General features: G+C 53.2%; 1 protein-coding gene across 1 annotated transcript; it reads right to left on the reverse strand.

Moving 5' to 3' along the window:
• Positions 1-1,612: 1,612 nt before the first annotated feature.
• Positions 1,613-13,127, reverse strand: BNIP5 (BCL2 interacting protein 5). The gene is made up of 11 exons (XM_030317064.1): positions 12,632-13,127; positions 11,554-11,673; positions 9,980-10,044; positions 9,492-9,732; positions 8,353-8,484; positions 6,812-6,870; positions 6,263-6,524; positions 5,004-5,135; positions 4,056-4,120; positions 2,390-2,647; positions 1,613-1,648 (listed from the first exon to the last, which is right to left on the reverse strand). Exons 1-11 carry the CDS (start codon positions 13,125-13,127, stop codon positions 1,613-1,615), a joined length of 1,866 nt encoding a protein of 621 aa, XP_030172924.1.
• Between the last annotated feature and the right edge of the window lie 486 nt (positions 13,128-13,613).

The following is a 13,613-nucleotide window of genomic DNA, read 5'->3' on the forward strand; positions in this document are numbered from 1 at the left end:
CAGCCTTACCCCACAGTGATCAGTGAATGTTCAATATAGCAATAGAGTATCTACCAAGGGTAACAACAGTGAGTCCATATTTTAACACCCTCTCCCCTATGACCGTATGTTCCAGGCAGTGTCCAAGGGCTATGTGCATAGCCCTGTTGGGCATGCATGTACATAATGGACATGTGGCAAATTGCCCATGTGAGCCAAGCTGTTCAAACTATTCAGCTTTGTAGAAGGCAGAGCCTCTAACAGCCCACACTTCACCTTTGTGCAAAAATAAAAAGGAGCCCTTTCTCAAGACATTTTACTGCCATCAGGTAGAAACCTATTATCATAAATCTACAAATCTACAATGTCTAGGAAATGAATAGCACTTCCTGGGGTATGGTGTTCTTGAGCAGTGCACGTCCGTGCAACCATCCATGGCAATCCACCTTAAAGTCTTCCCTCATTTCCTGAAAACTACCCAGATCATAACTATAATAACACCATACATGGACAAGGCACTATGTAATTTTCAGAACTCTTCACATTCATCTTCTCACTGACTCTTGGCAAGGCGTGATATGGGAGAGGTACAAGGCATCAGCTTCACTTCTCTGAACAAAGAATTCTGGGACACAGGGTTGGAAGGATTCTGAGAGGCCAGGGATCCCCAATCCGCAGGTCTTCTCTATCTGAGGCCTGCAGACTTCCTGAGAGGCGTCTACAAATCCATATGGGCATTAAGTACCATTGGTGCACTGAATAAATTATTTGTTGCATATAGATGCACATCTGTTTAAATGCATGATTCCTTTGGGCACTCTGGTGAGAGATGAGACAAAAATTTATTTTAAAAAACTACGACTCATTTGAAATTAACATTTTAAAAATGCCAGCAGGACTTCCACGTGATAGTGGGGCATGATTTGGGCCCCTGTGGAGCAAGAAAATACATGAATGTGAAAAGGGCACATAAGTCGGTATTAGGGTTAGCCCCAAAATGCAAAGGCTTGAGTCAAGGTAGCTCCCCATTTCCTCCCTAAACCCCAGTTTAGAGATAGAATGACTGGTTCCACAATTCCAGTGGAGGACCAAGGCCTCCCAAGGAATGCCTGGCAGAATTGCCTGGATCTCAGGAGCGATCTCAGGAGCTCTCTCCCTCATTCGTTCATGCATCCAACGAGGACTTAAAGACTGTCTCCAGCTCTGTGGGGTGTATTTGGCCACAGAATGAAAGCACCGACGGCCCCCCTTTAGGGAGATTTCAGCATGATAGAGTCAGAAGGGGTCCGATGGGTCACATAGTCTTGCCCAAGGTCTGGAGAGGAGGGCACACAAGTACAGGGTCTCGCAGCAAGTTTGGGGCAGGTCAGCCGGCGGAGCTCTGGTCTCCCACCTCCCCAGTCCTCCCCAGCTCCTTCCGCTAACATGGCCTCTGCCTCCAGTTAAGAACGCTTTGTGTATCTCAGTCTCAGAGAGCCCACAAGGGCTCAGGGACACAGGTGGCCATCCACTCTCGTCTTCATTCATGTCTGTGAAGCACTGGATTGGGCTATCGTGAGGCATCTTCCGAGGCTCCTGGTCAAAGCCGCCATTGTTTGATAGCTCAAGGGAACTTGAGCGCAAAGCACAGCTCTTAATCTGGACTCTGGCTCTCAGGATTTGTGATGTTCTGGGAGGAGAAAAAGAACATAGGTTTTAGCCATAGCCCAGTTACTTGTGGGTCCTACTCTAGTAACAACAGGCTCCTAATTTAACGTATCAACACAGCACATCAGCTGTCACCTCTGGACCTTTACTCACTACCTCCTGCCTGCAGTGCTCTCCTGGCCCTTTCTCCCCCTCTTTCTCCTCGCCATCCTCCAAGGGCAAAAATCTACGCCTTTTGACATAGATTTTGGAAGGCTTCCAGGACCAATCACTTCATTGGCCTCAGCGACCACTAATCTGGCATTTTACTGATACTTAATTTTGTCATCAGTAAACATTCTGTCTTTTTCTATAGCAGAACCATCCTCAGGCTCTCACAGCACCTTGCACAGCTAGGCACAGTGGAGGCTCTTAACACCTATTGGTTAAATGAATGAATGGATGAATGAGTGAATGAATGGTTAGTAAAACCAGGAGACGGAGTTAGGGCCACTGAGGATATCAGAACTGATGTTTCTATAATGTCTCTCACAAAAACTCCATAAGCTACTGCCTAACCCAACCGAGAGGGCAAATTCTCCATAATAACCCCATATCTGGGCAAAGAAAATAAAGCTGAGGAAAGAGAGGTCAAAGGTCTTAAGGAGCTTCCATCGGGAAAACAAGCCAACGTAGAACTCAGCAGGGGAGGGGAGAGGACGGTAAGAGGATCCTGTTGGGATCTTGAACTTGTCTTCGCTTGTGCCGTCTGGCTCTTTCTCACCTGCTGGGCCTCCCTGTACGGGAAGTGGGTGTAACTGGCGTGGCTGTAGCACAGGCCCATGAGGCTGAAGACGGCGTGGCTATTGTTGCTGGCAAATTTGTTGGTGAGGCCAAAGGCAAGCTGGTAGGGTCTCTTGGTGAGGTTCCTGCCCAGCTCAGGAGAGCGGGCTTTCTGGCTGTGCAGGGTGGCTGCCAGCTTCCTGAGGGAGGAGTCCGAGACCTTGTAGAAAAACCTCTTGAAGCTGGGATGTCGCCTGATCTGGAAGCAGAAATGAAGGCCGGCCGTCAGTGTTGCTGGCAGGTAGCCCCCTTCCCCCAACTGCTCCCCCCGCCTTCAACGCCACGAGCCCAGACTGGGCTGGACACCTCCCGTCCCTGGGATGAGCTTCCTTGTTAAATGCTTCCTCTACCTCTAGCCTCTCAGAATCTGTTCTGCGAGGTTCACCTCCAAGCATCAGGACAAGGTGGGGAAGAAAAAAAAAAAAAGTGCAGGTCTTTGTATAACGGACGCTTCAACGGCATTTCCTCGCTCTGTGACTTCTCTGAGCCTCTGTTTAGTCATGTGTTAAATGGCAGGAACGATACCCCCACCCGCACGCAGTGTTGTTGGGGGAAGGGGAGGAAGTGAGCTAGCTGATGTCAAATGTCTCACGCAGAGTGGATGTTGGATGAATTTTCGTTCTCACTTTAAGTCGCCTCCTCTCAATACCTAAGTGTCCCAGGTTGCGCTCCCCCAGAGACGAGGGCTCGGGTGCAGGTAGTGATGCTGGGAAACAGCGATGGGGGAATGGAGATCTGGGGTCGGAGGGGAAGGCAGCCCACGCAGACTGGCTGCTGAGCGTGTTCCTCACAGGGCGCTCCGGGAGCCCGCGTAGAGCACACTCCTCAGAGTTAGCACTACGAGGGGCAAGGGGCCTGAGTTATGTATACACCAGCTTCCATGAGCTGAGGGCTGCTTCTCGGGAGGTAGGGGGCGATCATTCTGGCCTCCCACGTGGGTGGTAAAATGGTTCTAGGGGCCGGTCCTCAGGCCAAAAGATGCGGGTGCCGGCAGCGGCGAGGTGGGCCGGCGTGCACTGTGGCGGGAAGGCGAGGTACCCACAGCGTCCGCTATGCTCATGACCCGTCCACGGCCCGTGCTCATCTCTGCCACCTCAGATGCGATCTCTCTTGCTCTCTCCAAGTAGACTGTGAGGTTTTCAGTCTATCTGTGAGGCCACAGGCTATCTAGCAGGAGAGGACAATCTAAAAGCGTGGAAGGATTGGAGACCACGTAGATGCTGAAATGTGCGACAAGACAGAGTGAAAAGGAGCTAGCAGAGGACGAGATCAGCAGGACCCGCAGGCTGGACTTGGGGGAAGGAGGGAGGTGGGACACGAGCTGAACTGCAAGGGGGATTTGGATGGGGGGAGGTCCTGGCTGGCAGGATAAACCTCGTGAGCATTATATTATTGTAAACTAACATTTATCTCATCTGCTATGTGGCCGGCAGTTTCCGTACATGCACTAAACTTTGTCAAGTAGGTAGTTCCCCCCCCCCCCCCCGCATTTTGCAAAAGAGAAAACTGAGGCTCAGAGAGGTTGAGGGACATGCCCAAGGTCACCTGGATGCAGGGATAGAGATTGAACTCAGGCCTCAGCCTTGGGGGTACCGAGCACTCCTCACCTGCTCCCCCAACTGGCCATCCACTTCTTGGAGAAGGGCCACCAGATTCTGGATGACCAGCTCCTCTAAGGAAAACAAAGAAGGATTCAGGGGCTGTTGACAAGTTCTGCAACAACACATCCATCTATCACAGACGGCACTTTGTCTCTAAAGCACAGCACACAGATTCGTTTCGAAGGGCAAAGAAAAATCTTCCCCGAAACTAGGGCTGGAGAGTGAAAGCTTTATCTGAGTTTGTTGTATAGAAACTGAAAGGACGTCGGCCAGTTGAGCGTCACCTCAGCTCCATTCGACAGATGGGGAACCTGAGACCTCCCAGTGTCCCCGGTCCAGGCTACAGAGTAGCGTGGTCAGGAATGGGAGCGGGGGCCCAGAGCAGCTCATCAGAAAGCGGGGGGGGGGGGGGGGGGACGCCACAGCCACAGATGCCACAGGAACACACCCACCGGTCCGGGCTGTAAAGGGCCACACGCACGTGGCGGCCTGCACCAAGACCTAATCGCAAGCATTCAGGATATTTGTGGACCTTTTGTGATCAACTGTTGGCAGCTTGAAATCAGCCACGGTGGGAATATTTACATCACAGCAATCTGCAAACGCTACAAATCAGGGCTCCCCCCTGCCCCCGCTCAGCACCCACCCTCAGCCTGTTTGCCAGTCCGCCACTGGTTATGAGACCCAGGGCAAGGCAGGAATTGGATATGAAACATTCAAGCAAGCCCACCGAAGTTACATCCCACCGAGCAGACAGGGTTCTCTACGAGAAGAGAACTCTCCATCTGCACCTCTGCCCCAAGAGCCCCCGTTGAAAGGCCAACCCTGCCTCCTCCCTGCCCTGCCAGTGTCTCCCCAGCCTTCCCAGTCTCTACTGGAATTCAGCCTGTGAGACCCATGCAAAAAGAAGCCCTAGGCCAGCTGACCCAGGAGAGAGCAGGGTGGTATACTAACTAGATTCGAACACTCCGTCTGGCTGAGGTCCCCCCTCTGGCTGGTGACTTCTGGTCTGGGAGGGCACGTCGGAGGATCCCACAGGTGTCTCTTCTGCAGGCGAGGACTCCTGGAACTCGACATCTTCCAGGTCTGAGGGCAGAAAGGAGATGGTGTGAGTGTTTTGTGCCTGTTTCAAATCCACAAGTCCATCACGGGGCCCAGGTTCTGACAAGAAACTGTCCAAAGACACTGGCACCAGACGGGGTCCTGGTTTCCCAGGCTCCTCAGCAAGCCCGCAGTCCCCTGGGCCCGCCTCAGAGGCGTTCACGGGGCCTTCTTTACCCCCTCTGGAAATCTCATTCCTCTTTTCTGCCACCAGCCCCCTCTGCCTCCTCACAGTCCGGGAGGAAACAAAGCAGGCCTGCCAAGATCCCCCTAAATGAGCCCACTTCCCCGTGACTCTGTGAGGCTTTACTGAATCACTAAGCCTGTCTGAACCTCACTTTCTCCATCTGTCGAGTGGGAATAACAAGCCTGACTTCACCAGGCTGTAAGTGGGCTGAACGAGATCCCATGTGTGAGCGTGGCATGCAGTAGGCACTCCATACATGTCAAGGGAATCACTGTATACCTCACACTTGGCAGTGGTGAAAAAGCAGAGGCCCAGGCCATATCCTACTTCATGAGACCCGGGTCTGTGTTTCCTCCTTAGCTTTCGGGTGAGTCTGATGCCCTTAAGCCAATAAACCGATGTGCTGCTCTCACACTGCATTTGTTGTTGTTATTGTTTTAGTGTTTATTTATTTTGACAGAGAGAGAGAGAGAGAGAGAGGAAGAGAGAGAGAGAGAGAGCATGCACATGAGCAGGGGAGGGGCAGAGACAGGGAGAGAGAGAATCCCAAGCAGGCTCCCTGCTCTCAGCAGAGCCCTATGCGGCGCTCGAGCTCACGAACTGTGAGATCATGACCCAAGCCGAAATCCAGAGTCAGAGGCTTAACGGACAGAGCCACCCAGGCGCCCCAAACGGCATTTGTTTTTAAGTGTTGGTGTGTTTTTGTATGGGTGGAGGGAGGGCGTGTGTTGTGGGTGGTGAGTCCAGCTGGCAGTCAGCGGCCCCCTCCTCTCCGCAGCCCTCCCACACCTCCCTGCCCCACTCGGAGCCGAGAGCAAGAGAGTCAAGCCTGAAGCAGAAGCCATGAAGCTGGCCAAGCCCGCCCTGGAGGAGGCCTGGGGCCAGAGGCAGCCTCTGTGACCATGGCCACGCGGGGCCTGCTTACCGGGGCTGTTGGAGGTGGAGGGCTGATGGCCCCCCACACACAGGGGCAGAAAGCTGGGCCTCTTGGGCGGCCGGGACTCCGGGCTGGCAGCACCTGCGGCCCCCGCTCTCCTGGGCTCCTTGGGGCCATGTCTCTTATAAGAAAAAGCTTTTCTGAGGCTGGACTTCTTCTCTTGGGATCTCCTTCTGTAGGGTGGGGACAGGTTTTCTACAGCCACCTCTGGTTCCTGGACTCGAACCTGTTGCGGGGGAGATGAGAGAAACTGAGCCAGGGCCCCGACCGTGAGGAGATTGTGAGTGAGCCGGGGAAGGACACCAGCACCCCCTGAAACAAACTGAGACCCGCTGGGGAGCAGAGGGTGCGGCCTGGCCAGAGCAAGAGTGGCCGGCAGCGATGGGGGTGGGGGTGGGGGCTTGGGGAAGGAGGAGCGACAGGAGCCAGGCTCTGGAAAGATGTAGCATGGGGGAGGGCAGGGAAGTTATTATGCCAGGCAGGGGTGGGGGTGTTCATAGTGAGGGTCAAGATCTACGTGGGGAGTGTCTTCCTCACCTCTCCCCCCTGCTCTTCCGCATCCTGGAGTAGGGCAATGATCTTCTGGATGAATTCTCCTAAAAAAGAACAAAACGTTTGCAAAGCATTTCTACGGTCAGTCCTCACTTCCTGAGGCCCAAGTGGCTTCCTGGCTGATTCTCACAGGTCTCCATGTGCTAATGAGCTTGCACTTATTGGGTGTCCCAGGCCCTGGCCTGCGGACACCTCAGACTCCTCGGAAGTGGCCTGAGGGCAGAGCTGCAATACGTTCACTTCTCCATTGGTCAGCGAACACCCAGATGTGCCACTTTAAGTGCGAGGAAAATAACAGAGGCCGCTGCCTCCAGGAGAAGGCGCCTCAAGGCCATGTGGAAAGGCCTGGTCCCCAAAAGTCCCCTCACCCAGCACCGTCCTCTTCTACTTAGAACAGGGGCCCTTCTCAATTCCCCTTCAAGGCACATTTTCTGTGAAAAGCAGGTAAGATAGGATGGGGGGTGGGTGGGGGAAGTAGATCTTTAAAAGTATCTTCAGGGGCACCTGGGTGGCTCAGTCGGTTAAGCGTCCAACTTCGACCTAGGTCATGATCTCACGATTCGTGAGTTCGTGCCCCGCGTCAGGCTCTGTGCTGACAGCTCGGAGCCTGGAGCCTGCTTTGGATTCCGTGTCTCCCTCTCTCTCTCTCTCTCTGCCCCTCCCCTGCTTGCGCTTGGTCTTTCTCTCTCTCTCAAAAATAAATAAACATTAAAAACAATTTTTTTTAATGAAAATTAAAAAAATCATGGGATTGAGCCTTGCATCGGATTCTCTTTTGGAAATTTGCTCGGGATTCTCTCTCTCCCTCTCTCTTTCTGCCCCCACCCTACTCTCTAGCCAGGGCTCCGCCACTGGTAAGGGGTTAATAATAGCATCAGCAGCTGCCGTTTGTGGTGTTTCCCTCCTGTGGCCCCTACCCACCGCCCGCCCCCCCACCCCCCTAGCCCCCCCATCCCCCCCACCCCCCCACCCCCACCAGCCTCTCAATTTCTCCCCAGGCTACAGGGCTACACAGCCACAGGAATAATAGCAGTAAATGGCAGGTAACATTCATTAGCTCTAAATAGCTTATTAACTGCTCTAACTGCTTTATCAGCATTAATTCCATTAGCGCCTCCGAGGACTCTAGGATCTAGGAACTGGTATTACCCTCATCTTGCAGTTGAGGACGCTGAGACCAGAGATGAAGTAACTCATCCAAGTTCACACAGATGGAAGAGGTCAGAGTCCAATGCAAACCCACGCCCTAAAGATCACATCATCTACAGAGCCCTTGCCACGGACCAAGGCTTTCCTGGCATGGCCTGTGCCGGCCTCATCGAGGAGGGCGTCCTCACTGTTGTGATTTTACTGCTGAGGCTCACTTCGAGTAAGACAGGGGTCGGTGCTCTGGACCCCACACTGCCCCTTCCCGGCCTGCGGCCCCCAGAGGAAGTCAAGGCCAGGTTACTGCCTCTCTCTGGGTCAGTATGGGGTCAGGCCGGATGATTTCCGAGGGGTGTCTGAGAAAAGGAGGGGGTACTAACTGAATTCCAAGGCTCTGTTCGCCTGCAAGTCCTCTTCGGGTCCCTGGCTCCCTGCTGGGGTGGAAAGCTCCAAGGGACTCAGACCCCCGCTGTTTGTAGGCAGGACCTCTTGGACTTTGGGTTCCTCCGAGCCTGAGAAGCAAGATGAAATGGCGGGTGTGTTTAATCAGGGTGAGGGTGTTAACTAACACACAAGTTAGAAGAGGTTCCAGAGTTCACCCCACGGCTAGATCATGCAAAGGCCTTGCTGGGACAGAGGTGAGCTGTGGGTCAGGGTCAAAGCTCTGATGTACTGGCCCAGACCTAGCTCCCTTGCCCCTTTGCACCTCTTTACAACCGGCTTTCCTGGGCTTTGCCCTCCTCTCCTCCCTTCCCTGGCAAGCTCATCCCTCTGGCATCTTGGCTTGGAGAGTAAATGCCTGATTCCATGGCATGAAGTAATGCAGCAGAGCCAGAATCCCCCTGCACGAAGGTATCTCCAGTTGTGGCCGGAAATTCCACCGCCGGGGCTCCTTTTTAAAATGTAAATTCCTCTGGCCAGGCTAAGCGGCTAGGCTGTTCCTCCCTGGCACCCAGGATGATCCTCTCTGTAGCTCAGGTTCCATCACTGGTGGGCCACAGAACCTTGAACACATTGTTTTACCTCCCCAAGCCTCAGCTCCCCCATCTGTAAAATGGGGATAATGATACGGCTATGAAAACTGGTTGAGTATAGACACACAGTAGGGAAGTGTCTTATTTTACAGGTGAGGAGACTGAGTCAGGCACGGAGATGGGGAATGAGGTAGAAAGTACAGGTCGGAACTCAGGCCTCCTGCCTCCCAGGCTGTGGTTCCTTCCTGCACAGCTGCCCCCTGCCGGGGTACAGCAGCTGAGGCTGTGGAGAGATGTGGAGGGCTAGGGGATTCCTCGGCACAATTTCCACGGGGGGCTTAGCTGGACTGCCCAGAGAGGTCTCGTGTAGGGAGGTGACCTGTTGACATCCCTTTCTCCTCCCTACTGCCCTCCCCACGCTGCTCAGAGCAGAGCAAAAGTCAGAACTAGGAGGGCTGACTTCCAATGGCCGATTCCAGCCCCGCAGAAGGTTCCAGAGCTGGAGGCAGCTGCAGTGTTGCTATGGTAACCCTGAGCCTGCTCACCAGGGCTGCTGGAGGTGGAGGGCTGATGGCCCCCAACACACAGGGGGAGAAAGCTGGGCCTCTTGGGTGGCCGGGACTCCGGGCTGGAAACGTCTGCAGGCCCGGCTCTCTTAGCCTCCTCAGAGCCATGTTTCTTATGAGAAAACGCTCTCTTGAAGCTAGACTTTTTCTCTTGGAATTTCTTCCTGTCAAATGACACTGGAATCTGTACAACCACCTCTGGTTGAGGAGCTTGAAGCTGCTGTGGGAGAAATGAGAGAAACCGTTGGGTCGGGCCCTTGACCTTGAGGAGAGGGGAAGGCTCTCTGAGAAACAACTAAAGAGCAGCCAAGTGCTTCGTGGTGGCCCCAGGCGAGGGAGGTGACAGAGCCTAGAGCTGGGGAGCACTGGGCAAGCGGGCCTTGAGCAGGAGGAGGAGGAGGAAGCAGCGAGCCCCCGGGGGGAGGGGGGGGATGGGGGGGGGTCTACGCAGACCATTTGCTCCTTACCTCTTCCTCCCACTGGTCTCCCACTTTTTGGAGGAATTCCACTATCATCTTGATGATTTTATCCTCTGGAAAAAAGTAAATGCACCCAGTTAATCTTTCTAGATGCCCCGAGAACTCTTTCTAATGACTGTCTTGAACTTCTGAGATCAACTGAGTCTCTATTAAGTGAGGATGCTGTTAGGCCATGGAAGTGGCGAAAAGCACCATGTCCCAGGAGCTAGTCCTTCTGAGAGAGGCTTGGGAGATCCACAGGGAAAGGGCGGGAGGCCAAAGCGCAAAATTTTACCCAGGCAATTTCAGGTCAGTCCTTCAAGCATTCAACCTGTGACCTCATTATTTCCTCTGACCTTTACGGATTTGTAAATATCTGCTTTGGGTTCGGCCAGCCGTGTGACCTTGAGTAAGTCTCTTAACCTCTCTGTGCCTTCGTCTCCTTCCCTGTGAAGTGTGAATCATGATCCTTGTCCCCGCTTCCCTCAGCAGGCTGTCAGGCCATCAAGGAACTCTGCTTGGAGATACTTTACAAGGCTAACGCTGCAAAATTCCGGGAGGGGAAATGGTAGAGACCCAGCGACACTAAGGTGCAGGGCAGAGGGACCCCAGCAGGCCTGACACGGACAGCCTGCCGCATCGATGCCTCACACCACATCTTTACAGAGAAACCACAAACGACATGAATGGCTTTCTTTGATATCCCGGCTGACTGATCCAAAGACAATAGGCCCAGAGTTGCCTCTGCTACCTGCCAGCTGATCCGTTTACAGAAAAGGTTTGTTTAAGGCTCCCTGGTCCCTGGACTGCAGATTTTTTCACCCCTCACCTCTCTCTCATTTATAAATCCTGCTTGGCTTTTGTTCCTTGTCTCAGTCTACCAGCTGACTTCTCTCGTCTGAAAAAACAGCATGCAAAATAAACAGCCTGCAAAATAGCCAACTAAATGCCTTTTAGTTACTCTCTGACAGATGCATAGATGTTTGACATCTCTTAAAATATGCCCCTTCCTTATAGGGAATTAGATTAGTAGAGCATTCATTATCGATTTTATTAGGGGCAATAACAGCATTGTGGTTGTGCGTGACACTGTAGTCATTTCTCGGAGATGTGTGCTTACATATTTAAGGACGAGGGATCATTTTCCTTAAAATGGTTCAGCCACAAAATTACACACGCACACAGTTCTGAAGCCAATATTGGCCTCCGGTCGACGATTGTGAGTATAGGAGTGTACGTAGAGCTATTCCACGCTGGCATCTATTTAAAAATATATATAAGTTCTATATTCCTCCATATCACATTCCTTCCATAAATCTCAAAAGACTAAAAAAAGTCCCATGCTCATTAACACATAAGGCAGGAACATTTGCCAGTGGCCGTTCTAATTCCTGAGACTCCCTTCTGTGAAACTCTAAAATAAGTAAATGTGACCAGAAGCGCCAGAAGGAGCAAGATCAGTACATGCATTTTGAGAGGGACCATCCAAGGTGCAAGCAGTCATCCAGAACAATCCATCTCATTTGGTAACGGCCCCCTCCCCGGCTGCGGGGCAAGAGGACACTAAGAAGATGAGGACTCACGGTCAAGCTTTCTGAGTTCCTCTTCGGGCCGATGACCTGTGGCTTGAGAAGAAACCTCGGATGCTGCAGGACCCCCGGCTTCAATGAGCAAGGACTGGTGGAGACCAGAACCTTTCCCACCTGGAAGAAAGAGGAAAGGAAGCGTATGTGTGGGGGACGGGAGTAGTGGCATCAGTGACATTTTTCTGACTTTGTTCGTGAGCACAATAAAATGACACAGAATTCACAGCAGGATGGGCTGCTGCAGCCAGCACTAGGCTTAACCAAAAAGAAAAAAAAAAAATCAGAAACCTGCCAAGGTTTCCATCTGAAAAGAGGTGGCATCAACCCAGACATCCTTCTCATTAAGAACAGGGAGAGTTTTGAGAGCTACAGGGCAAAGCTCTGTCTCCCTCCAGGTGCCTGTGGGGCATTCAACCCCAGGACCTGAAAGTCAAAGAAGAAAGGCACCTTGGGGGGGGGGGGGGAGGGTCCAGCTTCCTTATTTTACAAATGAAGACCCAAAGGTCTCTGAGAGGGGCAGCAATCTGTTCAAGGTCACAGAGCAGGTGTATTCTGGAAATAGCCAAGTATAGATCCGGCCTCCAGGGCGGATGGCTCTATCTACTTCTCTGGCCCCATCCCCAGTCTTCGCACAGGGATCAATGCTGGGGGCTAGGCTTCCCCCCTCACCTCCCTCCCTGCCTTTCCATTTCTCCTTGGTCTGTGCTCCTTCAACTAGAGTACTTAACAACAGCTGCCACTTAACGGAGCACCTTCCGCGTGCCAGCTCTGGGCCGCGGCTACCCAGGAGATAGCAACTGTTATCATCTCCATTTCATGGACGAAAAAAATATCGAGGCTCGGGGAGGAATGTCGCCAGCCCCAGGTCACACAGCTAATGAATGGCGGAACAGGGGTCTGACCTCAGGCTTTCAGCCACCGTGCTGTTCTGCCTCAAAGAAATTTCACGGTGGTGCTGTCCCTGATGGTTGTCCCAACTTCCACGTCCCCTCTGTTGAAAGGTTTGAGGAGTCAGCTTAGAGTACCCTAGCCCTTGGGGTTGGGGCAGTGGGGTTACCAGGCATGGTCTGCTCACCCTTGGGTGCTGGGCCCAGGTCAGCCTCCTCAGGGCGTGGGGCGGCAGCCATCTTGGGCAGCCCTATCTCTTGGCCTTCGGCCTCCTGATCTTGGGCCCCCTTGGTTTCCTCAGCAACATGTTTCTTGTGACTGTGTTTCTTGCGACTGGCCTTCTTGTCGTGGGCTTTCTTCCTCGGAGCTGTCTCCCCTGGTGCCTCCGGGGTTTCTGCAGGCTTGGGGAGGCCCTCCTTCCCTTTTGCCTTCCGGCTGGCCTTTTCTTTGGGCTCTTCCGGGCCTGTCCTCAGGAGGAAGTTCATTAAGGTCTTCAGCCACCCCTGCTGGCCCCGTCTCTGGGTCTTTTCCTTCTTGGTGTCCTGTGGCAGCCTCCGGTCAGTGGGAAGAAACTCCCTGGTCTCTTCCAGGCTGGGGGCTGTGGCCTTGGCATCCTGAGCTTCCACAGACTGAGCTGGGCTCTGGGGACATCTGCTCCCATCGCTGGCTGCCTGGTGGAGCATCCTCCTGGAGGGGGTAGTGGGCAGGGAGAAGCACCGGCGGACCTTCTTGGGGCTCTGTGACCTATCCAGAGACCTGGCTCTCCTCCCTGACAGATGCTTCCTGGGCTCCATTGCACTGCAAACAAAGCAAACAGCTCCCTTACCGGAGACCTACCAGAGACGTGGTGGCGGGTTACCAGTGCTGCCCCGTGCGCCGATCCACCCTGCCCATCAATGTGAGTGATATCAGCCCTCAAAGCTGCTGTCTCCGTTAAATTCCTCAAAAGCCCTGGGAAGGAGGGCTATCCTTGTCCACATTTTCCAGAGGAGGAAACTAAACTATGGGAGGTCATGCCCCAGACGTCACAGCTGGTCTGTAACTCCCCTGGGGCCTCCAGAAGGAGCAGGACCTTACCAACACCTTGGTTTTAGTCTGTGGAGACCCGATTGTGGACTTCGGACCTCCAGAACTGAAAGATAATGAATTCGTTTTGTTCCAAAGCCTCT

Source organism: Lynx canadensis, chromosome B2 (genome assembly GCF_007474595.2).
Source record: "Lynx canadensis isolate LIC74 chromosome B2, mLynCan4.pri.v2, whole genome shotgun sequence".
Lineage (NCBI taxonomy): Eukaryota > Metazoa > Chordata > Mammalia > Carnivora > Felidae > Lynx > Lynx canadensis.

Bases quoted from the DNA above. Each gene is read 5' to 3' on its own strand.
- BNIP5 (XM_030317064.1), bottom strand. From the start codon at position 13,127: ATGCTCCACCAGGCAGCCAGCGATGGGAGCAGATGTCCCCAGAGCCCA. The intron at 2,648-4,055 runs GTGAGGAGTGCT...TTCTGCTTCCAG, and splicing joins ATGGCCAGTTGGGGGAGCAG to ATCAGGCGACATCCCAGCTT. The intron at 1,649-2,389 runs GTGAGAAAGAGC...TTCTCCTCCCAG, and splicing joins CGTACAGGGAGGCCCAGCAG to AACATCACAAATCCTGAGAG.